Genomic DNA, 27,032 nt, shown 5'->3' with positions numbered 1-27,032 from the left:
CTATGCGCAGAAAAACGTTGGCACATTTTCTTTCACAAGGTTGCTTGGTGACGATTGCATAGTTTTTATGTGAGTGAAGGTCCAGTTAAGCCCAGGATGCACACACACACACACACCCACATCTGTCCATGTGGGAATTGGTTCTTCATAATGTATATCTTTTCACTCACTTGAAACTAGAGATACACAGATCCGATATTGATATCCGTATCAATCGCGATGTTGAAAAAAATATCGGGCATCGGTGACGATTTCCACAATCCATAATGGCAGATCTTTTCAGTCTAATCCTATGCATTGTGATATCATGTTTATTTATTTTACATTATGTTTGGAATGCATTATTGGCCTTTCTGAGAGATTTGAAAGAAGGTTTATTGCCGTATATATTTGTATAGATATCGGAAGTGGATCGGTGCATCCCTACTTGAAAAATTGTCAATAATGCTTTCCTTTTCACTTTGAATGGAACAATGTAAACTGAAGGCTTATGGTCTAATCATCAAAGCATCCTATGCCAAGCCTGCTGCAGGCAGGGATTCTCTGTGTCGGTTTGTAGGTAGAGCAAAGAAATTAACCTGCACCTTAATGTATGTGGGGACTTTCAGCTTTCCTGTGCAGGTAAATATGGTCAAAATAGTAACAGACCATATTTTTAACTGATTTTTAACTCATGAGGAAGGATGTTGTCAGCTGTACTCAAGGTCAAGATTTTATAAAAAGAAAAAGAAGACAAAGACAGACAAACTCAAACCTTGTCTGTCTTTGAAAGCATCAAGATTTTAAACTCGTTTTGCTTTTCGACAACTACAGCTGGCGAAAAAGAGCACTGCAAATTCTTGCTAGTACAATGAAATAACACAATCGGTGTGCTAGTGGATGTGTGATGTCATGACACTGACTTACGCCTGGGTTTTGGACACGGATTTGGAGTGCTTCTGTCATGTAGAGCGTAAAAATGGCCAATAAACATCTAAATTAGGGTGGCAGGTCCCAGAGCAACGCCCATGTGGTGAAATGTAATAATTCGGTCTCGCACACCATTTATGTAGATGCAAAAGTAGTGTGCTGCTGCATTTTTTTTTAAGCAATGTAGGAAATAATTACTGCAGCCTGATGGCTGTTTGAATATATTTCATGCCTTAGTTACTGTACATGATTTTCTAAACCCTTAGAAACACTTTCCCCACAAGTACAACATACTTGATTTTCTCTTCCTTTGTTGTCTTCCTTCATCACACTGTTTTACCTTGTGTTTGAATCCAGTCCTATTCTCTAACCCCAGTTGCCGTAACTGCAGAGTAAATCTGTCATTCCACTGGAATATTCCCCCTTTTATCCACACCAGCTGTTTTTATAGCGTCTAGACACACATGCCGCTATTGATGCAACAAGAGGTGGGCACGGTATGCTGCTGGACAATGAGAATATCATGGAGCGTGGTTCTTCTCTTGATGCAGGATTAAAAACCCTCACTATTAGAGTCAGTACAGTGTACGTTAAGGGCAGCTTAATGTACACTGTGTGTTGGCGAAGCATCAGAGTGTGCCTGTGTGTTCACTGTCAGCATGAATAAGCACATGGCTGGCATAAAGATTGTGATGATTTTCACATTATCATCATCATACTTGTATTGCGTGTGCATATTGTGTGTGTGTGTGTTTATAGAGACTGCAGTGGCTATAGAAGCACAGAGGCCGGTGACTCAGTCTTTCCTCCAGCTGTTAGCCAGAGTCTATCCCAGTATGGGTCACCGGCGGCCAGCCCAGTCAACTCATCAGGAGGTTTCCTGTGATAGCAAGCCTCTAATTCCGTTTCTGTTGACTCTGAAGTATTTACCCGTCTCCTTCATGCGCTGCGGTTTCCAAACGGACTCGCTTTGCATGTCTGGAGCTCATATCATGTTCAGGGTGAAAAACAGGGAGGGTTGCATGGACTTGTCTAAACCCTTGAGGCCAGGAACTTTCAATCCAAGCCCAAATCCCTGGCTACATGTTTGCATCTTTTTTTTTCGACTTGATTACCATTGCATCTAAACTGTTCCTCAGGACTAATATGATTAACTAAGGTGCTGCTTTTAGAATGATGCCACAAGGCCGGCTGTAACAGTCTGGAAAGCCCAGTGTGGAGTGCAGAGAACATGTGGCGATAATGGTGGATAGAGTAAATAACGGTGCCCCTCTGCTGCTGATGGTGTTGTTTAAGGGGAGAACCTCAGCAGTCTGCTGTTCCCTGTTTGGTCAGCTGCAAAGGGGCTTCTGGGTTTTTGAGAAACTTTGACGTCATCAGAAGAAAACGAGCCCAGATACATCGCTCCTTGTGGAATATCAAAAGAACGGCCGAACACAAACACGCTGGCTGGCTTTTTCTCACAGTCCAGCTTAACTGTGAGAAAAATGTTTGGTCTTCACATATTCAATTCAGGGCTATTTTAAATACTGCATTTTTAGTTGAAAGTCGTCCAAGGAGTGCTTCATTATTACTGCCAACACAAACATTTTCTGGTACTTTCCGTTGATCGTTCAGAGAAAACACAATGATGCTATTTATTCACTCACTCTAGCAGTCAAGCACAACTATGACATATTAAAGTTAAATTAATGTGGAAAAGTCCCATAGAGTTAAAAAGGAAAAAGAAAGAATCAGGATTTAGTGAATTAGTTCTCGTTATTGCAGTGGAGGCTGTATTAATCTGATTTCTGGTTTCTTTGAGTTGTTCACAAATATTCGCCCCATTAGACTTTAACTCTTATCATAATTTGAAATCACATTCCACACCCAAACTTACGCAGCCTATAACTGAACTTAGCTTAGTTGGTCCTTGGAGCTTAGGCAGACTGGTATCTTACAGCAGTGGTCCCCAACCTTTTTAGTACAGCGGACCGGTCAACGCTTCGTAAATTTTCTGCGGACTGATGCCTTTCTTTCTTACAATGGGGGTGGGGAGCGTTGTGAGGATCGAGACCGATGCAGTTGTATTTTACTCATTCTGCTGCATGTTGGCGCGCAAGACGTAACCGACAGCATCCGGTTTAGGATTTTCAAAATAACAGCTCCTCCAGACTCAATGCAGGGAACGGACATATTTAATTATTTCTTGCGCGGCCCAGAACCAATTGGTGCAGCTAAAGTGTAACTACCTGCTCTCTGAAAGCTAAGCCTGATAGGTTTTGAAAAATTCCAGCAAAGTGGGCAGAGCCAAGAGACACGGCCAAGTGTGAGGGTGAATGGACAGGGTGAGTGTCGTTGTGATCAGGACGAAAGACGCACTGTTGTCAACTTATCCACTTTCCACTATCCACTTATTCACCTTGTGGATAATTTGACAACAGTGTTGATCCCTCTAGCGACTTTTTATCAAAATACCAACTAGTGATAAATCTAGCAACTCTTTTTTTTTTTTTTTTTTTTTTTTTTTTTTTTTTGTCGTTGTTGGAGTCTTACTGCAACAGCGCTCTGCAGCTGAGCAAGCAGTGAGTGCTGGCATGATCTCTCCCGCTTAACTAAGCTCTGCATTCAGTATAACACAGTTGTCTGTTCAACACCATATAGTCTCCAATAGTCAGAGCAGAGCATGCCCATTTCACATTCCACAAATGAATCCCACATTTACAAAGCCAAGTAATGTAGTTGTACCAAGTTACACTTTCAAACAATAGGGAAAGTGTTTGAAGGTGTAACTTCATTCGACCAGAGGACGCCAGCAGTGAGGTGGTTTTAGGTCAGATATTGCCAAACTATGCAAGTTTCACAGAAATGTGAAATTTTGCACAGAAACATTAAAGATAGAACCCTAAAAAAACCAATTCAGACAGTTTATCAGCAAGACTAAACTAATTTGGACATTAGTTACACTTTAAGAGTAAAATGGAATGTACTCATGGTGACTTGAGTACATCCCATTGTACATTGCAGTGCAATGGGCCGGACCAAGTTCAGGCAACAAAATGAACCACAGCAACTCCAAAGGCAAAAACATGAGAATGGGAAGACAAAAAGGAGAAAGACACCCTACCACCAGGCTAAGAAATTGGAATATCTCCCATCAAAACTAGTCAGAGATCCAGTTAGTGTGCGTAAGAAGACGGATGTACAGTGGTCAAATGCATTTGCATACCAGCTGGAGAAGGGCCATCTAGTTTCCTGTAACAAGTAGATCTTCACAGGCTGTGCATCAAGATTGGTTGACTAATGGTTGTACCAAACTACGTGCAATTAACTGTCTTGTACATTTCTTGTGCAGCTCATACACGTGTTAGCCCATCTTGAACATCCTTTGTCCAATATAGTATATTCTTTGAAGAGCGTTGGTGAAGTACTGGATGATCTACAAATCGACATTCTGAGTCACTGAAATGTACATTTAATACATGTAATTATCCAAGACTTTAAGCTATTTTGACTCTTTAGATGAAATGCTGTGTCACAATAATGACAGTACCAGTCACATTGTGCACAGTCTGAGATGTTCCTCTTTTGAAGTGAAAGTGTTTTTTTCTCCCACAAAGCTTTGAATAGAAGAGTGCTGTCTGGCCACACACGTCTCTGCCAGAACACATCACAGTGCCAAGCACTTTAACCCTCTCTCACTGTCGACGGCATGGAGGCTTTTTATCTCCATGTCTGTTCTGAAAATGCAGAAACCCAGTAGAAGAAAAAAAAAAAAAAAAGGCCTTTTGGTCACGTTTGACTCTCTTTCACTGTGGTTATCTTCTTTAGGAACAAATGCATAATTCTTTGGTTTTAGTGACTAAGAATCCATATTTCTGCAACTCTTGCCTCAATTGGCAAACCAAGAAAGCTAAACCATCCATAGCTTTGGTCAGAATTACATCACTCATATGTTTTCTTTGAAATTTGCAAGCGTTCAAGCCTTCATAGATATTTGTTGTTTATTCTGTATCAGCAGATTGCCAAAAATTGGTTATGTGGACCAAAGATATTTAGTCTCACAGCAAACCACACAGGCCTTAATTTTATTAAGGGGGAGGGGGAAAAAAACCTCAAACTGTTCAGGGAGGAGAAGTCTGCTTTACTGTCACATGTGATGTGTCCCCTGTTCATCCCATTAAATATGTGCACAGTCTGGAGCAAATTTGGGCCAGATTTTAACACGCAACAGATTTGTTAAAGGGTGGAGCGGCTGCCACATAAAGTGCAAACAAATCCAAACCAGAGGAAATTAAAGCATGGTCGCACTGAAAATAGAAAAAAACGAAGGGATAACTCTAACGAGGGCAAATTTACGTCAGGAATGGAGAAAGTCAACAAGAGTGACCCTTTAAGTCGGTTTAATGTCATTTGTGCAAGGAATCTATTCCAGTCAGTGACAGTGCCCCCTAGTGGCTGCGGTAGCTGTGACAAAATGAAAAGTCTCTGTGCTTTGAGGAATCCCTTAATGTCTTCTGTTGCCATGCCTGTGTTGTTACGGCTCATCAACACCCAGTACTGCCAACTACAATCGCTGTAGGGATAACCACAGTCAACAAACGGCAGCACTTAAAATGACTGGGATTGTTTCTGTAATTACATAACAGTAAGCGTATTAGGGGGAGGAGCAATAAAAGCACCTTGATTTTAAAAATTTTTATTTTCACTAGAAAAGACTTTGATTTTTAAATCCTCTTAGAATAGTTTGATGTACCAGCTTCATATTGTTTTAAAGATGAAAAAAGGTGGTTCATCAACTCCTGGGGTAGATTTGTGTAGTGTGACACATTTTCCCTTTCAAAGACGCTTAAGCTCACTCAGACTAGGTGGAAAGACTCTGTGAATGACAGCTTTCAAGTCCTGGCACAAATTCTCATTCGGACCCTAACTAGGCTGTCCTGTTACATGAGAGTCTCTGATTTATATCTGATGTAGCTCCGGGTTGAAACTCCAATCAGCTTACCTGTCCCTGCTGAGGAAAAGGACGGTGTGTTTAGACTGATATCCAAAACAAATTGTTACGTTTGGTCTTCTCTGACCAGAACCACTTGTTCTTCTCAGCTGGAAAATATGTCTTTCTTTTGTCAATGACTTTCTGATTTCTGCACATCCATAAAGTCCCGTCAACAGATTCTACAATCTCGTTGCAGTATCTGTCGAAATTGAACACACGGTTAAATTGTGTGTAAATTTCACACACTGAAATTGAACGCAGCTTGTTTAGTCAATTTTTTACAATTTTTTTTAGGGGATGTGTAGTGAAAGGAGGTGAATAAAACTCATACCACGCTTTTTATTTCTTTGTGATAGAAATTTTGTCAAACATAGATGGTATCTTTTCGTACCACTTCCTAACTCTTCACTACTTTGCATTTGTCTGTTACATAAACTCACAATAAAACACACGGGTGTGAATGCTGTGGTGCTTACAGTGTTTGTGTGTGCATACACTTATTGCCCTGGTACAGATTAAGGCCTTCAAGCTGCTCGGTCATATTCTAGCTCTCATACACACGTAGTTGTGAGAAGTCTATTTGTGTCTATCGAATGAATGTCAAACTACATGCCTGCTAATAGCAGCCTCTTATTTCAGAGCAAGGCTCTGCAATTTTCCTTCTCATGTTCGTGATCCGTCACTGCGTGATTTTCTAAATACTGCCGGTCTTGCTTCACGATTTTCACACGGAATGTGAAAAATGAGACGTCGTATCATGGGAGAGCGTGGTGTGGGAGAAGACTTTAGAGCCATGTTGTTATAGCGATAAGAAGTTCTCTTTCTCTCTCTCTTTTTCTCTCTCCTCTGGTGGCATTAAGGAATTTCGGTAAAGAAGGGAGTGGCCTTACTGTCAGCCGGCTCACAAGCTCGCTGTTAGACGCGGCTTCATGCGGTTGTGGTTGAATGGTCGAGGAGGGGAGGAGGGAAATTAAAAGGCAGCAGAATGTTTTGAGTTTTCTTTGCACTGAAATGTTAACTGAAAACTCACTCTTTGAACTCCCTGGGAAGGACAGAAAGGCCCTTTATCAGTTTCAGAGAGCCTGCACTTTCATCTGTCTTGTTTAGCCATCTGGGAAGCTAATTGGCTGTTTCCTCTGTTTTTTGGGGTGGGCATGGCAGCAGTCCGAGGTTAAGGGCTGGCACTGCCCGGCTCGGTGGATTACAGGTTTAATTGTGACTTCAGCTGCTTGGGACGCGGAGCTGCGGGCATCACAAGTGTTGGCACGGGGTGCGGGCACTTCAGATGTGGTCAGGGCCATGTGGAAGCTTTCTAGGGTTTCTTCCACCCAGCCCAGTTTAGAACTCCCAAAGGGAGGGAGAGCGGGCTTCGCTGCAGTCCGAAACTCGTGTTCAGACAAACAAACCCAGGGATGTTTATTTGTATGCGTGCGTTTGTGTGTGTGTGCATTTTCCTGATGAGTGGCTTTGGAGATGTGGTTCAGTAAATGTGTTTGTCACCAAACTTTGGTTTTGTTTAAGAAAACACGATTAATAAATCAAGACGAAGAACATTTTCTAGAAAAAAAAAAGCAAGGAATTTCCTGAGTTTGAACAGTGGAAAATGTGCTAAAAAAAAAAACTCAGAAAGCTTGAGATTAATCCCAGAATCTTTATAGAAAAAACATTGAAATTTGAGTTTCAAAAGTTGAACATTTTTGACTTAGAGATTTTCATGATTTTTTTTTTTTTTTTCTAGAAAATTTTTGAGATTAATCTAAAAATTTCAGTTTTTGGCCAAAATTACTCTTACCTTTTCCCAATTTAAAATGGTCCCAAAACGTTGCCACGATGCTCAGCGTCAGTGAGTTTTGTGAAGAATATTTCAGTATATTTTGTCAGCGCAGAAACATTGAGGAAGAAGCAAGCTGCAGACAGTGAGGTCAGCTAACTCTTGAACATTTAAATAAATCAGAGGTACAATCTGTAGTAGTTATTCTACAGAATAACAGTAGATGTCTACTTTAATTGATTTTGTTGAATTTTGTTTGTTCACATCATAATAAGATCTTTTTGGGTTCATAAATGTGATTTCATAGGGCATTGCATTAATGTAACTATGGCAACCATTAGACATTGTTGTTGTTTCAATGAGAAAATAAACATTTCCTCTGTAATAAGCCACAGGACCATTCCTGTGGCTTATACTTGGGAAAGTTCTTAGCTTTTCCCATAGAACTTCATACTAAAGTCTGACTAAAAGATATACAAATCTATCAAATAATGATAATAAAAAAATCTAAATTCTTTTCACATGTCAACTGCAAGGAAATATTTAACCTGACAGTCCAAGAGACAACACCCCAGCCCTGTCTTTCCCTTCCTCAATGAACAGTGTGTAGTCTTGTGTTCCCTGTTCTTATCCTTAGTTAAATGGTCCAACATTTCCATCTGTGAATGCTTAAATGCTTTGACTTTTGTTTTAGAGAATAATTTGTCACTTTGTGTGGTTCCCCACTCACTTGAAAAGGGCAAAGTTCCCTTTTATGGTCACTTTCTGTCTCAATGTCAGTGGAACACTAACCCTCCTCATATCAAATCAAATCAAATCAAATTTTATTTGTATAGCACATTTCAGCATCAAGTCATTTCAAAGTGCTTTACATCATATCAAACACAGAAACACAATGCAACATAGAATCAACAATCAAAACACGACAATGAGTCAAGTTCCATACATATAACATGACCTTCTAAATAATAATTGTGAACTTTTCAAAAATGAGACATTCACTTGTATTCAGACACCTCGACCCCAAAATTAAAATCTAACCATAAAATCAGCAGTTTTAGTTGGACAATAGAATAACATCCTAAGCTTTTGAACATGTCACAGATCACCGTTCACTCTGCAGTTTTGCTGTTCTCTTTTCATTTAACAAAGTCACTAAAACATGGCCGCCCACCTAAACTGACCCACAGTAGAAGCCCACGGTGTTGTATCTCTGTAGAATCTGTCATGGGGACAACTATTTCTCATTTGCTTCAAAAGTTTGACCTTTTTTTTTTTAGAAGAGTGGAAAGAAGAAATCTATTGGTAAAAGTAAGTTCAAAGCTGTTGTAGGGCGCACATCAAACTTTCAAAGTACATTTAATAAAATGGTATTCAGTATTATCAAAGAGATAAAAATATTTTTAAAATTAACTACATAGACACTTAAATCTAAACAGTGATTGATTGTACCATATTCCAGATTTGCAATGTGTGATAACATCGGACCACTGCTCTTCACAAACCGTTGTGACTTGTAAGGTGAGCCACGGTTGTAAAATACAAGCTGACATTGCAGGAAAGCAGGGATGTATCCCACAGCTATCTCCAGTAATGAATCTTAACGTAGAATAATAAACAGCATCAGGGGGTTTCAGGGTGGAGTCCCATAAATAACGGAGCAGAGAGGATTCTTTTGCGTGTGAAAAGTATCTTCTGCTTTTCACACGCAGAGGACAGGTTTTCTTTTTTAGGAACCAAATATCTGCCTCCAATTTATAAAGGAAAAATCAGCGAGACTCAAAATGAGATTTTTCATCAAGATGCCCTGATGTTTATCGTCGGACATTTCTTTAGTTACTGTGTAGTTAATGGAAAGGACTTTTGTATGTTAAAAAAATAAAACCGCTTCATCTTCCAGCGGTTTTAATTAGTCTGGCTCAGATCCAGACCTAAATCTAATGAGATTCTGTGGGAAGACTTGGCACAGACATTTTCCATCTGACCTGATTTAAGCCGAGTTGTGTAGCGGAGAAAAATGACCAAATATGTCAATTTCCTGATACAGCTGATAAAGTTGATCAAGATATTCTTCAAATAGGTCTGGAGTTACAGTTGTTATAAATGTTTCTTTACCAAAGTATTGACACTTTGAAAACCATTGATCCTTTCCCTTCACTTTGTAGTTATGTAGCATGGTGTAGCAATAACAGTGGAAAAGTGAAAATCCATTCCACCTGAACATGGGCTGCACCAAAATGTGTTGTCATAATGGAAGTCTTCCTTAAGGCAGACATTAGATGAAATAAACTGAGCTTTGCTTTTTTGTTTTTTTATTTTTAATTTTTAACTTGTTTATATTACTTGTTTAAGGAATCAAAACTTGTTACATACATGCAGACGCTCTGTCTGCGCTGATGAACACTCTTACAGCCTGGGATGCCGAGTGCTTGATCTGCTGGGGAATAGGATCCACACTCTGATAACTCAGCTGGTATTTATTAAACATTTTGGGGGTACTTATAGACTTTGTAGAGAATGTTGGGGGTTTTTTTACTGGTAATTAGATTAAAATAAAATAAAAAGTTGGTTAACTTACACAGCTTACACTTACACAGCACAGTTAACTTACTCTTTCTTGATGCAAGAATCTATTTTGCATTAATTCATTGCAATTAATGTAAAATAGAAAATGAAGGTATGTGATAAGTGAAGCACAAGCTTCTGCTACATTTCCTAATGGAGTTTTAAATGTGACTTATATGTTAAATATTAAGAAACAGTGTACAACGTAGTCCAAAAAATTATTAGTACAAGTTTTGTGTTGGTGCCCAAACTTACTGTATGTAGCCTGTGAATCTATGTGTTGGGTCAACAGTTCAGTCGCCCCTTTAAACAACACATTTCTAAGTTGTTGATGTTTTAGGTGTTGCTCAAGGATGCTTCATATTTTGCTAAAGATGATTAAACAGCTAATCCAAAAAAATGTCTGATTAATTCATATATGATTATATGATTATTTGCTATGTACTAATTTTAATCCTGCTTAGATTTTTATTTTTTTTTTCAGCCATCTGAAAGAAACCTGTATTGTTTAAACCAAGCTGAAATTGTGCTATGTGTTATTCCTTTGTAAACGTTAACATTCCCTCCGGGTTGATCCTCACTAAACTCCACTTCAAACTGCGTTAATTCAATGCTTAAAAACTTTTGGGGCTTTTCGGTGTGAGTCACTTGGGTTCTTTTGATCCGATGACTAAATTTCGTTTCTTCAGCCTCTTCTAACCTGCCTGCATGTGGTGAAATCAACGCTCATTTAAATCCCAAGTCTGAATTAGCCTGGGAACATAAAAGTATGCCTTGCAGCAAGAACGTCCTGGGTTCTATTCCCGCACGGAGTTTGCATGTTCTCCCTGTGTAAGCGTGGGTTCTCTCCGGGTTCTCCGGCTTCTTCCTACAGTCCAAAAACATGACTGTCAGGTTAATTGGTCTCTCTAAATTCTCCCTAGGTGTGAGTGTGTGTGTGAATGGTTGTGTGTCCTGTTTGTCTCTGTGTTGCCCTGCGACAGACTGGCGACCTGTCCAGGGTGAACCTCTCGCCTGAAACGTAGCTGGAGATAGACACTAGCACCTCTCCTCGCCCCGCTAGGTACAAGTGTGTTAGAAAATGGATGGATGGATGGATGGACAGTGAGATATTCGCCAAGGAAGTGCACGTTCGCATGAATAAAATGTCTTTTTTTTCAGTGAAAAAGTCCAGATTTCTCTCTCGTTTTTTTTTTGTTTAAACTCTCGTGTATATGAGCAGCTGTACTTTGTGTCATAAACCTACGAAGTCAACTTTCGGGGTGGATTTGAATATATCCCAACTAATGAAAGACCACAGAAAGCCAACGAGAGGCTCTCCTTTTAAATGTCCATGCTAAACTCGTGTGTTGTATTTTAAGAGCCCCTACTTCTTTTCTTTTTTTCCTCCTCTCTCTTTTTCTCTCTTTCTCTCACTCTGTCTCTCTGCTCACTGTCAGCTGCTGCAGAGAGCAGGAGTGCCGGCGAACCAGCTGCCGTCCCACACGCTCGGGGTCTGATGTGAACAGATGGCTCTCTGGAAAATAGGAAATGTTTTTTGATAATGGAAGAAGGTTGTAATTCTGAGCTGAGTCGGTCTATTTGAGGTCCGTTAAGTACAGGCTGCTCCCCGCCTCATGTAACACACAGTTCTTGACGTGTGTTTCATTTTCTCAAACAACTGTTGTGTGTGTTTTTTTCCCGTCTTTTCTTTCTTCTTATTCTTCTTCTTCTTCCTCCTCATCTCTTTTTTTAAGTCAGCAAGAGATCTAGTCCTGCCGGCTAAATTACTAAGACTGCTTATGTGAGCTGACATTTACACGGTGTTGGTTTTTGTAATTGCATACAATCATTCGGGTTAGAGTGTCCTGCAGACAGTCAAAAAAGCCCATAATTCAATTATTTCAGATGTGCTGCCAAATGGAAATTGGCCGCTATTGTGTATTTGTGTTTGCGTTTTACTCTGAGTCATTTTGATAAAATCTTCAGTCTACAACTTTAATGCTTTTAGCATTTTTTTTCCCCAGAGGAATAACACAGTTTTTACAGTCTGCAATCAAATTCTTCCAGTTTTAGCAAAACTTATTATTAGGTGATAAATGCTTCTCTATTTCTCTTAAGTGATGCATTTGATCTCCATCTTTTCTTCTTTTTTTTTGTTTTTTGTAATACCTCAGAAATGTTTTAGCACAACCAGACATGCTTAAAGTGCCAGCGGCTTTGAAAGACTGTAAACATTGCAGGTTGCAAAGTTTATAAGTGCCTGGCTTCATTCTTTTTCTGGTAGTCAGCTTCTGGTAGGTAGTGTTCCTTGAAGCTGCATTCATTGCCAATAAATCTCTTCACATTTTACTGCATTATAACTACAAACTGTTCCTGCTAAAAAGGATTTGACACCGGTACCACCTTGCTGCGTTGGAACAACGCTACCACCCGCAGCTCTCTGCTTCCAATGTTATAATGTTTTTGTAGAGTTGGGTAGCAACTAGTTACATTTACTAAATTACATTTACATTTTGGGGAGAAAAAAAAGTATGTTTTGGAGTACTTTTTGCTTCGCTGCACTTTTTGCTTTTACATGAGTCATTTTATTTTGAATTATGGTGACTCTTACTTTATTAAAACTTCTGGATGCTCATCCTGCTGTTAGTAACTTGCTGAATGAAGAAGAAGCTAGTTCTAGCCAACAATTCGCCACACACACACACACACACATGCACACCTTCAGTTTTTGTTAAAGCTTCATACATTTTATATAAAAATTAACTGGTTTGAGAAAAAAATGCATTCATTTTGATCCTTAAAACACAAACATTTCCACCTAACTTCATACTTTGGCCCTGCTGATGATATCATTTTTAAATATTAAGTGATCGATGTTTTGATCAGTTATTCAGTACTTGAGACACCTGTTTATGAAATACTTATTTACCCTTGAGCTATTTTTTTAACTTTTACTTTAGTTGAATTAGTGCTACTCTTACTTGTACAATTTTCTGGTTGTCTACCCTCCTCTATTTATTTGTTTGTCCATTTCTGTGAGAGATTTTACGACCTTTTTTTCCAGATTTCATTACTTTCTTCTTGAGCGGTCAGTTGGTGAATAAAAGCCTTTTTCCTAACATTAGTTGATTAGATAGCACAGGTGGGCTTCGTGTCCGCAGGGAGATCAGGGTCCTCTCTTTGGAATAACCTCAAAAGGTCAAAAGTGAGGCAGCACCAAAAGTTGCAATTGCAATAAGACAGGTGTGGGATTCCTTTAAGATTTCCAGCTGGTTGTCAAAGGTGAGCAAGACAGAAAGCCGTATACAGTTTGTTTAACAATCGGTGACTCTCAGAGTGGAGATCACACGAGACTGTCAGCAAACAACGGTCCCTTTAACACACGGCTGGGACAAAGCTCCTTCAGGGAAAAATAACCTGGCGGGTCAGAGGATTTACGAGGCGACTAGAAATCTTTTCTCTGAGCATTCCTGTTCACGGCGTAAACTTTAGAGCGACATAAGTGATTGCTTTGTGTGTAAGAAGATAGATATTTTTCCTTCACACATTTAGAGATGGCATAACCTGAGATACCAATCCTTGTGTTACAACAAAGAACGGATCAGAATGAGCTTTTTCACTTTAAAGAAAGAAATGGCTCCCAATCAATCTGTACCGCTCTGTTACAAGCTGGAGAAATGTTAACAATGTGTGTAATGTCAACCTGTTAGGATTGTCAGGAGTCCAGTAAAACAGGCAAGTGCATGCCTCCACTGATTGTGTTTATGTATCAGAATTCCTTATCGCGGCGGTAATCAAACGCCGCATACCACGGCTTAACACACCACTTCTTATGTTATTTGTGTTTTACGTATAAAAGCTAAACTGCATGTCTCGTACACAGATTTTTTTTCTAAGAGAAAAATTGTTTTGTTTTGAGAACAGTTTTGGCTTTCCCACAGACTTCTGCTGTTTTTGCTTTTTTGTTGCACAAAAGTGTCCAAAATCATTTGGCACATTTTAAAATCAGACCGAGATTGTTAATGTAATGTAGAATATTTTCCAAAAAGTCTTGAGGTTCATCAAAATTTGTACTTTTTTAATCCAACTCTGACATAGGGGGTTTTGGCCTTGAAACTTGCCCTTCAATCCCACTGTTTTCCCCAGTCTGTTTTTTATTTTCAAGTCATGAATTGTCCTCTCAACCTGTGAATAATAGTTCTCACTGTATTTCGCTAGAGTCCTAAAAAGTTAGAAATGTCTTTGTAACCTTTTCCAGGCTGTTCCTGAATTAGTGCATTTCTGTGATGCCTTCTGTGGTCTACTTCATGTTGTCAAACAGGTTCTACTTAAGAAGTTTCTTGATCCTACAGGCGGTAATCAGACCTGGTTGTGGTTAAGTGAAACTGAACTCTGCTTTTTTTTTTTAAGAAAAACAAAAAGGTTAACGGGGGAGTTTCCAACTCCAGCTTTTCAGTCGGTCAGTGTTAAACGATTTTGGGAGGAACATTCAAACTTGAAGACGAATCACTTTTTGATTCTTTGCAGAGAAAAAAAATAAATAAAAAATTTAACACTTCACTTTTACTTTACTATGGTACAGATTTTTGTAAATTGAGAGCAGAGGGGAACTAAATCTCTTAGGGATAATCAGGAGCATGCCAAAGTGTAGAGAACTGTCTGCACTACACGTCAAACATTGAAGCAACACATAATTTTGATGGAACACAATACATGTGCTGAACCTCTATTACACCTACGTTCCTATAACTTGTTGAGTTAATCTGACTGGCTGTTCGTCTTATTTGCCCTGAAGTATATGCCAGAGAATAAACATCCTGTCCAGTAAGACTGTTTGGCTAGTGATTTCTCTCCCTCCCTGCAAAGTACATTTAACTCTTGCTTTGATAAAACGAGGAACATTCTTTTTGTTCCTCGCTTTGTTGGGGATTTTCCCATCTGCTTTTACATTGGTATTCATAGGAGTTTTCAAACTTTAACTAAAAATAAAATCATAAAAAAAAAATGTATGTCCAGAATTATCTTTTGAACTGAAGGAAATATTTGTGATTCCACATTTCTTCCTTTAAAAAATAATCTGTGCAGCATTTATCCTTCCACTTTCAGAATTTAGTCTTGTATTGTATTCTTAAAATTGCATTATATAATATAATATAATTATTGTATCCCCTTCTTAAAAATAATGGTTTAAGTCTTCTCTCTTTTTTTTGCCAAAAATGATTTGTTTTTCTTTTTGTCTTTTTTGTGCTGCATAAATCACAGAGGTGATGACTTTTTGTGCAAAAAAAAAAAAAAAAATGACTTGGGCCATTATTTTAGGAAGGTGACGATACTCATTCAGCATGGCGTAACTTCAAACCTATAACCATGTGGAATTAACTCTGGAAAATTAGCAGAGATCCATAGTGGAAGGGGAAATTTTTGTTAGAACTATTTCTCATAAAAATCCACAAATCCATGGACGATTCTAGACATGGGGGCTACTGGGTCTTGAAAGAGCATTTCAAGTGGCTCCTTATAGATGCAGTACGGAACTTTTATTTAAAAAAATATGGATTTTACATATTTGTTCAAATTGTCACCATGTTGTCATAGACAGATAATCTTTGAAAAGATCAATTTCCTCCACGTCCTCCGTGAGCTGCTATTGCCATCTGATGAAATGCACCGTTCCCCGACAAAACAACCAATCAGAGCCAGGGGGAGGGCCTTAGAGCTGCTAGTCAGCCTCCTGTATACTAATGGTGGTTTAACTTTCCAGCAAAACCGTTTGCCATCTTTGGTGGCTATGCTAAGAAGGCTTAGCATTCAAAGCTAAGACCCGCCTCCTGGCTCTGATTGGTTGTTTGTAGTAAGCGCTGGGAGAAATCAGAGGAGCAAAATGTTTTTTTATGTCTTTTTTTTAAATCAAAGAATAACCGAGTCATACTATACTGTCACAACATGGTGACAGCTTCAACAAATATGTAAAATATTTGTTTAAGCTTTAATATATTAAATAATTAAATATTTGCTTGCTTTTTTTTTTTTCTTAATCCATTCTACTGTGCTTCTGTGAAAAACACTGAACCCACCCAGGCCCCCTCGGTAAATCTGGTCTAGAACTGCCACTGATTGAAACTTTTTGCTATGAACATTTTGCCATGGAAAAAATATTGAGAAACTTATACAAAGAGGTATAAATACTTTTACACCACCACTGGAACAGATAAATTATTTAGTTAGTGGCTGGCCCTGTTTGCTTCCAGCCGCTGTCTGTGGGTGATCGTCACACGTCCTCCGCATCCTGTCATAATGTTTGTCCTTACAGGAAATGGCTTTTTCCCTGGAGGAGCGTCTCCAGCTGGGGATCCACGGCCTGGTGCCGCCCTGCTTCGTCAGCCAGGAAGTCCAGCTGCTCAGAGTCCTCAAAAACTACGACATGAAAAGGGACGACCTGGACAGGTGAGACGCTTCCACACAAAACCAGCCAGGATGTTGCGCTGCGTTCCAACAGACTTCGTATGTTATCCTGTGGATGAGTTAAATCTCATCTGATCCTCTGTTTGTGCTACCAGAGCCTTTGTGCAGAGCCTTTCAAAACACAGAAGGCAGATTAGCTATCAGTCCTCTGGGATCATCCGTCTTCTCATACCATACATTTTACTTCATGCTCCCTGATCTCCTTTTCCACTCTTCCTCCATTTAGACATCTTCTCTGTTTGTACAAAGTCCTAGGTGATGAAATAAAAGCTTCTTGCACGCTAACTTGCATGTTTCATATCCACTAGCTGCAAGCATTACACAACCAATGTGCTAAACTTTCATTTTAGGTTCTTTTAAGCAGCTGAGGTCATCAGCAAATTTGCTTTTCCATAACCCAACCCTCAGTCATCAGATGCTCATCCAAAACTGCACCATTCTACATTTTCTCATGGAGAAAAAGTGACTTTTAAAGTGGAAAGGAGCAGGGCTGTTGTCTTTTTAAAGTGTAGAAACAACAGTCAATCCTAGTCTGAAAACAGCAGTCCCCTGCGTTCAGTGCCATTAGCAGCATTTGCCTCACGAACGTGCCCAAAACTTTGTCGTTGTTCCGCTAATCTCGGTAAAACGCAATTTTGTAATTGCTGTATTTCCATTAAATAAAAAACACAATCAAAAACACAAATAAGTTTGTTAACGTAACAAGTCATTGACAAGAATGTTGTGATATTGTCCTCCTTCTACTTCCCGTCATCATCTTTGTCGTTTTCGCCAGAAGTACCATCCGGTTTTTCGATCTCGTGATGCAGAAAAAGTGTTTCCATCGCAGTTTTGTGAAATACCCAAATACTGACACAGCCACACAAAAAAAACTTGTCCTAGGACATAGTATTTTGAAGCTGGCACATTTCCATTGAGTGAAGTTATTTTTGTGATTCCAGTTATATGGTCAATGGAAATGAAGCTATTGTCCGTTTTCAAAGTAGCTCTGCTTTGGTACTGACTGCTGGATGCCATCATTTATTTAGATGATTTTTTTTAAAATATGGGCTTTCAGTTCTATTTTCATCAGTCGTCTCACATTTTTGTTGTATATATTTTAGGAGATCCGCACAGCAAGCTCATGGTTATGATTTTGATTGATGGTGTGACCATTCTGCTATCAGGAGAGGTGGATTCCAAACTGTAATGAAGACATATGCATGTAATTAGTGCAAAAAAAAAAAAAAAGAAAATATATTCCACAGCAGCTCTAAAATTAAGCCAAAATTCTTCAGCATGTTCTTATTGTACTGTTGTATAATCCAGTGGTGTGTGTCTCTTGCTCTTTCCGAGGCAGGACTAGCATCCATGTTTTTCTAACAGTCCCCAGCACACAATTTAGCAGTAGCAATCTGCAGTGATGTGTTGGAACTTGATGTGGTGATTCAGGCTGTATTCCATTTACTGGAAAAAGTTGTAAAAGTTATAACTCTCATGTAGGAATAACATCACTCCCTCCCAACTTAAGTTTTTAGATGTGCCAGAGGTACAAAACACTGGATTGAAATGGCTTAATTACCTCCTTGTGTATATCAGTTCTCCAGAACCTTGCTAATGACCTAATTATTCTATTTAGATGGTGCAGCAGAGGCACATCTAAAAGTTGCAGGACAGCAGCCTTTGAGGACTGGAGTTTGACACCCTGCTTTAAAGGGAGAATATTACGCAAAATCAACTTTTTTGAGCCTTACATCGTGTTATGTTATTCCCCCATCAAAAACATGCCTGGAGTGTTGCCAAGATTCTTTCATGCATGTTTGAGAAATCCTTTAATCTCTCATGGCAACCATTCAGCTGTGCAAAACACTTGGGTAGAGCTGGCTAAACCTTCGAGATACAGTTCCAGCTTCAGTTTCAGCTCCTTCAGACTAGCCAGCAGCAATTGGCAAACATCTGGTAGATCTGCGCATCTGCTAACCTCATTATACGAGCTACGTCTCAGTGCAACATTGCTAATAGATGTTGAAGAGTTAATGGTTTCCTGGATGTGGAGTTTCGGAAAGAGCAGGAGCTTTTGAAGAGACACAGGCCCAGTTTTAAGGTGTTAAATTACAAAATCAAATTTCCTTTAAGTAATATTTGACATACATAGCATTTTTATGACACCTGAAGGTAAGATAGTTACTTGATTGTGCTATAAAATACATAATGTTGCCCCTTTAAACCTCAGTTGGTTGTTGTCCCTCCATCACAGCCTTTGGTTTCCCCCAGCAGACAGACTTTGGGTTTTTGCAAACAGCAGTTTGATCTTGAAAGTCCATATAACAGAAGTCTTTCATCAGTTTGCTGTTTAATTGACAGACATAAAGTGGATGGTAAGGAAATAAGATGCAAGAACAAGTTTTTTGTTTTCTAATGCTAATTTTATTTACCTTTTTAATTGACTTTTTAAAATATATATTTATGTAGCAGATCTCCAAAGAGCAGCTGGTGGAGTCTAACCTAAAACAGACAAAGCCTGCAGGCTGCTCCTCCTCTCAACAACAGGCACCTTGTGTTCATGGCTTTATGGAAACCTCCCTGATTAGGAGCTGAGTCCTTTCTGGCAAACGGCGCTTAATTTAGGTCCCACACATGCCTTCATTTCCCGCTCGGTCTATGGAACAAAGAGTTTCTGTCACATGTCTGCAGGTCCACTTTCATCTTGTATGTGTTTTCAGTCATTTGGAAGTAATACAAAAACGGCTTTAATAATAATTGCGCTGCAGAAATCAGAATTGAGTGCAGTTCACTCACGCAGCGTTTTTGCTGTACGGCATAGTGATTGCACCCATATGGACATCTGAGTATAAGAAATAAAATTATTCGGTTTAGCAAATGTCATCACTGAGATGCAGAGAGCGTTAAGGTTTGACAGATTCTCTTCATCCTCCGACTCTTGCAGGTACGTGTTCCTGATCGGGCTCATGGACCGGAACGAGAAGCTCTTCTACCGACTCATAACATCGGATGTGGAGAGGTTCATGCCCATTATTTACACTCCCACTGTGGGTCTGGCCTGCCAGCAGTATGGCCTCATCTTTAGAAGACCAAGGTAGATCACAATCCTGGCGATAGCTTTACTCTTCAACTGTTTGATGGTCCACTAGGATAGGTCTGGATTTACTGCCCTGGTATTTGGTTTTCTTAAAGTGTTTTGGTTTGATTTTATCTTTCTTTCCTCAGTTTGTCTTTTCTGCTCATCTGACACATATTCTGTGTGCATGCGAGAAGATCTTGTAATATCAAAATGCCAATATGTTCTCTATCTGCATGGAGTTTGTCTTGCTATCCACTTGCTGTCAGCATGTGTCTTTCAAAAAACCACAAAATATCACTATGCGACCTTGTCGTATTTCTGTTTTTATTTTTAAGTAAGGCAGGAAGTTGTTCATGTTTTGACTGATTTTAAATTATTTGCAAAGTAACATTTTGGGTAGAGAAAGGAAACGATCACCGAACACACAAATGTAAACTGTCTTCCTACGTTTCCTCTCCATTGTCTCGAGAATTTTGAGCGAACTTTTTGAATGTTTAAGAAAATGCGAATTAGCCGTGTTTCCATCTACTGCTTTGGAGCAAGTCATCCGGATTAATTTTGTAATTTCATCAGGTGTTGGCGTTAAGTACAGCTGTCATAAACAAAGATGTAGAGTTGTAAACTAACATGGAGCAAATACGTCCCCGCTGAGCTGGTCTTTGAATTTTTTTCAGAGTTCCATGCCTATAGTGAAGAAATTGTTTAAAATTTTGTCATTTTCATCGACCTTTCTTAATGCAATACTTCAAAATGTGTATTTATAAAACCATTAGCTGCTTAAACCACAAAGGCTGGCATTTGCTGTGGAGCTAAAGTGCTAAACGAAGGGTTAGTTCACTGTTTCCCTGTGAAACTGTTTCTTTCGCTTCTGGGATTCAAAACTGAAATTCCAAAGATTGATCAGACTACAACTGGACGATTCCTCATTGTTGGGTTTTCCCAAAAAACATTATAACTATCTTGTTTCATTCTTGTGAATCCAAATGTCTGTGGCCTACTGTCCAGTCTAGCTAGCTGGTGCTTAAAACCTCCCACGTTTTCATGTCTTGTAGACATTTGCTGTCAAATCTTCATCATTATTGGAGTTGCATCTCTTCCCTGACATTATATTAAATTTTTAGTCCGGTGTATCTACCTCCATTTGGTGCACGGCTTGAACCTGGTAACATCAGAAGCATGCCTTGCTCTCAAAAGAAAGGATGCGTTGTTATTTTCTCCCATAGTTTAGTTCCTGGGAGTGTGGTCCCACCCGGTTTTTATTAATTGCGTTACAGTACGCCTTGTTCTGTTTTGCCATTACACTTGCATCGCTGCATGTGTGGCAAAATCATTCCACTGGTCATGCCAGCCTCTTTACAAACGCAGCACATGGAGTCCACTGGAAGGAACTGACTTATCATGCAGGAGCTGCTGCCATCTTTTATTCCTTTCTGAGGTGAAAATCTGTTGTTGTTATTTTTTTTTCTTGTTAGTATAACAAGGGACAGTGGAAAACATGACAAATCTTTACCACATGAGTGCAAATTCCCACTTGGGGAGGTTAGGAAATCACCCAGTGGTGATTGTTGAAACTGGACTCTCTGGCTCTGTGTCCAGTTGTTTTATTTAATCAGTATGCGATTTAAGAAAGCAATGTTCAATGAAATGTTGTGACTGCATTCATTCATTTGGAAGTGAGAGCAGGGTTCCTTGCTTTGACAAAGAACATGCAGATTTCTGTATCTCCTCCAGATTTACCTGAGTTGTGTCTGTTTCTCTGATTAGTTGTGCCGTGCCATACACTCTCCATTTTCCGATGGAGGTAGAGCCAGATTAGAATAGAATAGAATATTTATTGTTATTATGACAATGAAACATTGTACAAAGACATTTGAGTGCAATTCTCCAGATAGAAACAATATCTCACTTAAAAAAATAAACTATAAATAACTACTTATCCCTTGATAACAAGTTAACTGAAAACTGTAATAGACAACTTGGCGGCATCCAGCATGGTGATGGCTGATGGGTAAAAACTTTAGCGGTTCAGCATTTGTGGCTGAGGCTTTTGTTCAACATAAGTCCAAAAGATGTTACGAGAATGCAAAAGATGCAGAAGGAGCTCAAAGTACACGGTGTGTTAGGGTTCCTGTGAGCAGAGTTGCAGTTTGGAAATTAATGGAGAACAGAGGGAACAATATCCGAGTGAAATCAAGGGACCCCCGGTCTCAATTGGAAAAAGTACATTCTTGGTCAGAGTTATGAAATTTTCCCCTCCCACTCTTTCACTCGCACACACGTGTCAAAACCTTTTTAAAATAATTGTGTTTCCCTGTAGGTCCATCTGTAGTTTCCTGACAGCAACTCCTCCAAAATCCCCGGCAGCAGCAACCAGCTGATAGCCACGCCCCCCACTCCCCCTGCCAGTGGTGTATTCAGGGCTGCAATGTGTTTTACTTGGATCTGCTTCCTACTGTTAACCAGATTCATGAGGTTTTGAGTGTTTTTACTCTAATTAGCCTCAAAGGAGAATGACCACCTCATTGTGTTTTGAACCCGCTCGGTCTCGCTTACGACACACTTACTGCTGTTTTTAACCATTTAAAGGACGAATATTCTGGGAATACCGTCCAGCTAACCTTTTAAAGATATTCCTGGAATCCAGAAGCCTATTCACCAAAACCAAAGATCTTGACAATCCTTTGAAACACAGTATGCATTAGGAATATAGCAAGGTTCCAAAAAGCCATAGATGTTTGAGGATGTTCCCCCAACTGGCCATCCGCTCTGCAGCGGTGCTGCTTGGTTTGGTGATTCATTCATGCTATTCTTGTGTTTATGACTAGTTGTGGAATGATGGGATTTCCTAATGAAGCCCAAATAGTTTTATTAGAAATGCCTTGGCAAACCAAATTCTCCCATGCGCACAGCGCCGTTACCCAACATCTCCCCGTTTCTCCATCCGCGCAGAACTTGCTGGAAACTATTTCCATCCTGCTTTCCCTCTTCTCACACTCAGCTGGCTGGAAGAGTCAGCTTTTACACTCCGCCTCAGTGGTTGTGCATGTGAGCAGGTACTTCTGCCAGATCCCACAGCTTCTATAGGTAGCGGGGGGGTTTCTCTTTTTTAAATTTGGGCAGGGGTCTGCTAACCAGAATCCATCTGGTATATTTCTGACAAGCCCCAACAGATTTCAGTAAAACCATTTCTCTTCCATTGTATTATGTAAAATTGACTTTTTTCAAGCTTTACATCGTGTTATAATACCTTTCCCTCATCAAAAACATACCTGGAGTGTTGCTTTGATTCATTCATGAATCTCCCGTGGCAATCATTCAGGGTGCCTAAAGGTTCGTTCTCGCAAAATGCCATTTATTTCCACCAAGCGGGGCTTCCTCCTCACAGAGCAGCCCTCCCCTGCACCTCCTCTAATCTGCTCCTCTAGACTAGCAGCAACAGCAGCATTTAACAAACACCTGATGGAACTGCACCTGTTCTGAGCTCATCATGCAAACTACTTTTCACTCCAACTCAACTAAGAATGGTTTTAAACAGTATAATAGAAAAATGATAATGTGCTGAAGCAGAAAGTGCAGGAGCTTCTTAAAGAGACAGAGGCCAGTTTCAAGGTGTCAAAATTCTTGTAAGATATTGATATATATAACATTTTTGTAACTGATGGTAACATAGTTACTTAATTTTGCTATTAAATGACACAAAAAACGGATATCCAATGATATAGCACAAAAGAATTAATGAAAAAAAAACTAAGAATATGATATAGCAATAAACAAATTGACAATTATTGTAGTATTTTCACAAAATCTCACAACAAAAGATGCAACACAAGTGCTTGGAGGAATGTGTGGGGAAATCAAATTCATGCACTGGATGCAAGTAAAATATTCCACTTTTCTATATTTTATCCATTTAAAATAAAATGAATTGAATTAATTCAGAGTTGTTTTGTTAAACCTAAACAAATATCAGAACACGCATAGTTCGTTTCGCTGTTCTCATTCACTACCAGTTTTTATTTGTTTATCCCAGTTTTGTTAAAGCAACCACCACTCAAACCATTTCTGCCTCTGTTCAGAATCGGCACCTTTGGATGTAGGTTACCGATGGCAACCGCGTTCATTTTACAAGCTCGCCGAGTCACCTGCCGCTCTGAACAGAAGACCAAACAAACAGTTTGTGTTTGGGGAAAGTATGCTCGCCGTGGCCCATTCTCCGAAAATTCACACCTTTTTATTATTATTTTTTTAATCTATTCATATTTCCTTGAAACAAAATAAGCACAAATTGACCTTTCAGAAAAATACTAGTAAACTGGAGAAAAACAAAGCATGCTGAGGAAAAGAAAAATATCAAGGATGACTCAGGTGAAAAATATCTCTGTTTCCTTTCTAACCCTGATGGATGGTAGATTATTCCATGGGTGGGAGTTACGCTCCTCCTTATTGGGAAAGCACTGCTGTCGACTTGAATTAATCAAATCTTCTCCCAGCATGCCTCACTGTCTGTCTTTTCTCCACCGATTGCCATCATCTGCAAGTGTCTGAGCAGCTGTCTTTGCAAATATCCTTGATAAAAGCACATTTGCGTGGAAACTTCTCCAATATTATCTTAAAACAGGAATCAGCAACATTTATTCTTACTATTTTCGACAATTTGGCCGCAGTTAACAAAATACTGTTAAAATAAGATGCAAATGGCGATTAAAACCAGAAATTGTGTTGAAATTGCAAAGTCCATGTTTTCGGTGAATTCTTTCACTCACTCTGTGTGATGTTGCCTTTGTACCTTCTCTAAAAATATTTAACAATTGGTCACAGAAGGAAGGCTTGAACGCTGCACTCATCATTTCATGTTATAGTACTCAAAAAGGTATTATCAGGTGACGTATTCAGAGCAGAGCATCCCTAGTTTATTCATGATATGAACATGTTTAACAGATTTGCAACAAAATTAGACAATGTTGTTGGTAGTCTATGGAAAAACATATTTTTTGTGTGTTTTTTGTTGGATTTTCACGAGTGTTCTGGCCAGACTAAGAAAATTTGTCTTTAAATTATGAGAATAAAATTATAATATTTTGAGAATAAAGTCATATTATTAGGAGAATAACTTTGCACAAAGTCCTGCTGCTGATGATTTAATACTGATGTGTTAAAAGATTAAGCATTTCCTTATTTGTATACAAAAAAACACAATAACAGGAAAACAGCTCAGTTTCTATTTGACTTTTTACTCACAGGCATCTCGGTATAAATCCTCTTAATGGATTACAGAAGTCACCATATGTTCAACTAAGTGTGTGTGTGTGGGTGTGTGTGTGGGTGCATGTGTGCATGTGTGCGTCTCCGGACCACCATGGTAGCAGATTATCCCTCTAATCACAGCCTCTCAGGTATAAAGACTTTCTGTGTGGAAGCAGCGGTCCTTCCTTGTCCTGCCTGACTTTACCAGTTAATCTGCTGAACTGAGACCAAACACTCTGACAACCAGCCATGCGCAAGAGGCCAAAGGTCAAGTGCCATTAAGAGTCAGAACATGGCCGACTCTCTGATCTTCAGATGGGAGGAACGTAGTGTTGGGATATCACGGGAAGTTTAGTGGACATTCTAGTCTTTGTTAATTTGTTTGCCCTTTAACCAGCATGGTTTTTAGTAGAACTTTTTTTTTTTCATCACAGTTGAAGTCTGTTCTCGTCGTGAATATAGCTTCTGTATTTTGTTTGATAGCTGGAAGTTTTAACCGGTGACAAGTGATGATGTTTTTGTCGAAAAATAATCCCGAGTTCAGGATGAAAGCTTGAGTCTGCTCAAGCTTGCAGAGCAGACTGCTTGCTTGAGTCATTTGAGAGGTTGCGTTTCCATGACGCTGCTTCACGTATCCCGTCTAAATCGGGGGTGCCCAAAGTCGGTCCTCGAGGGCCGGCATCCTGCATGTTTTCTCGTTCTCTCCCTGGTGGTAGAAACAACCTTTTCGGCATTTCAATGTTCTTCGTAGGCCTTCTAACGAGCCATCATTTCATCCAGGAACCTTAAACCAGGGAGAGAACTAAATCATGCAGGATGCCGGCCCTCGAGGACCCACTTTGGGCACATAAACAAATAATGCTCTTTTCAGAGAAAGACTGCCTGTTCAAGGACTTCTTGAGAGAAGTGACACAAACCGATCCATCTGGTTGATGGAGAATTACGGACTCGAGTATCCCAGGGGTGGATTCCCTCTCCGAGATTGAAAAGTTGGCTGACTTCTCCAGCTGTCTGTCAGGATCTGGAAAAATAAAAGCCAGCCAGGCATTCAGAAACTCAGAGGATGAGGACAGGTGCTATCTTTTTCTTTTTCCAAGTTTGTAGAGAGACAGGGAAGGGAAACTTAGCTTTCTGCAATGGGAAAATCAATCAATCAAGTAACGTGCATATAGAAACACCGTGTTTGGTGGAAACACCACTGCAACAGCACAACTCTATGAAGAAAAGAGAGCAGAAATTCCTCTAAAATGACATCAGAGTCATGCCAAAACAGGTATCTGGAGCTGTTTTCAAGTGAACAGTGTATTGGTGTTCCCTGGGGCGTCTCCCATTTCCAGTGTGAATTTAAATCATGTTAACACGTAACTCGGTAAGTGTTGACGGGGATTTCATGATCAAATCTAAGACCCAGACCAGACTTGGTCAGATATCTGGGAAAACTGATACGTTTTTATGCATTTTGGCCTTTCATCCGCAAAAAAAAATGCTTTGTACAACAAAACCCAATTATTTATGAAAACTCCGACCAAAGTCTGCAATAAAAATTGCACCAACATATCCACATACTTGCTTTGACATAATTCCTGATCCGACATTGTCTTGCCTTTTGTAACTTTATATTATAACATGCTATTAAAAAGTAGTTAAACCTATACATCGGCCCACACAAATGAACCTCCTGGTGCCACGTTTAATTCCTAACAGGAGGTCGTGGTTGTTTTGAGGCAATCTGATTGGCTGACATCGGTTTTAGCTTTGCTCTACACTGCCCCCTACGTGTTTGTGTCTATTTGTGCGGGTTTATGTGACTAAAAACTTTTCTGAAGCAATTCTGTGTCTACCGTATTTGTTAAAAAGGTGTGGCTGAGATATTTGTTTTTATAAGAGCTATATGTGCACAAGGCCTAAATATCTCCGTAAATGGTGTTTTATGGGACCAACATCAGATTTGACAAAATAAAATAAAACAAAACTTCACTTTTAAATCATACTGACAAACAAGTATCTGAGTCATTATGGTATCTGAGCTAAAACCCTTCTGGGTGTAACTAAAATAAATTGAT

General features: G+C 39.5%; 1 protein-coding gene across 1 annotated transcript in view; it reads left to right on the top strand.

The window, feature by feature from the left end:
* Window positions 1-27,032, top strand: part of me1 (malic enzyme 1, NADP(+)-dependent, cytosolic) — an 86,094-nt gene that overhangs the window by 18,455 nt on the left and 40,607 nt on the right. The window contains exons 2-3 of the mRNA XM_044118151.1: window positions 16,513-16,646; window positions 19,591-19,740. Of these exons, the coding sequence (XP_043974086.1) occupies window positions 16,513-16,646; window positions 19,591-19,740 (284 nt within the window). The remainder of the gene's footprint in view (window positions 1-16,512; window positions 16,647-19,590; window positions 19,741-27,032) is intronic.

This window comes from Gambusia affinis, linkage group LG05 (genome assembly GCF_019740435.1).
Source record: "Gambusia affinis linkage group LG05, SWU_Gaff_1.0, whole genome shotgun sequence".
Lineage (NCBI taxonomy): Eukaryota > Metazoa > Chordata > Actinopteri > Cyprinodontiformes > Poeciliidae > Gambusia > Gambusia affinis.
Note: the sequence above shows the minus strand (reverse complement) of the source record. Positions and strands in the feature narration are given on the sequence as shown.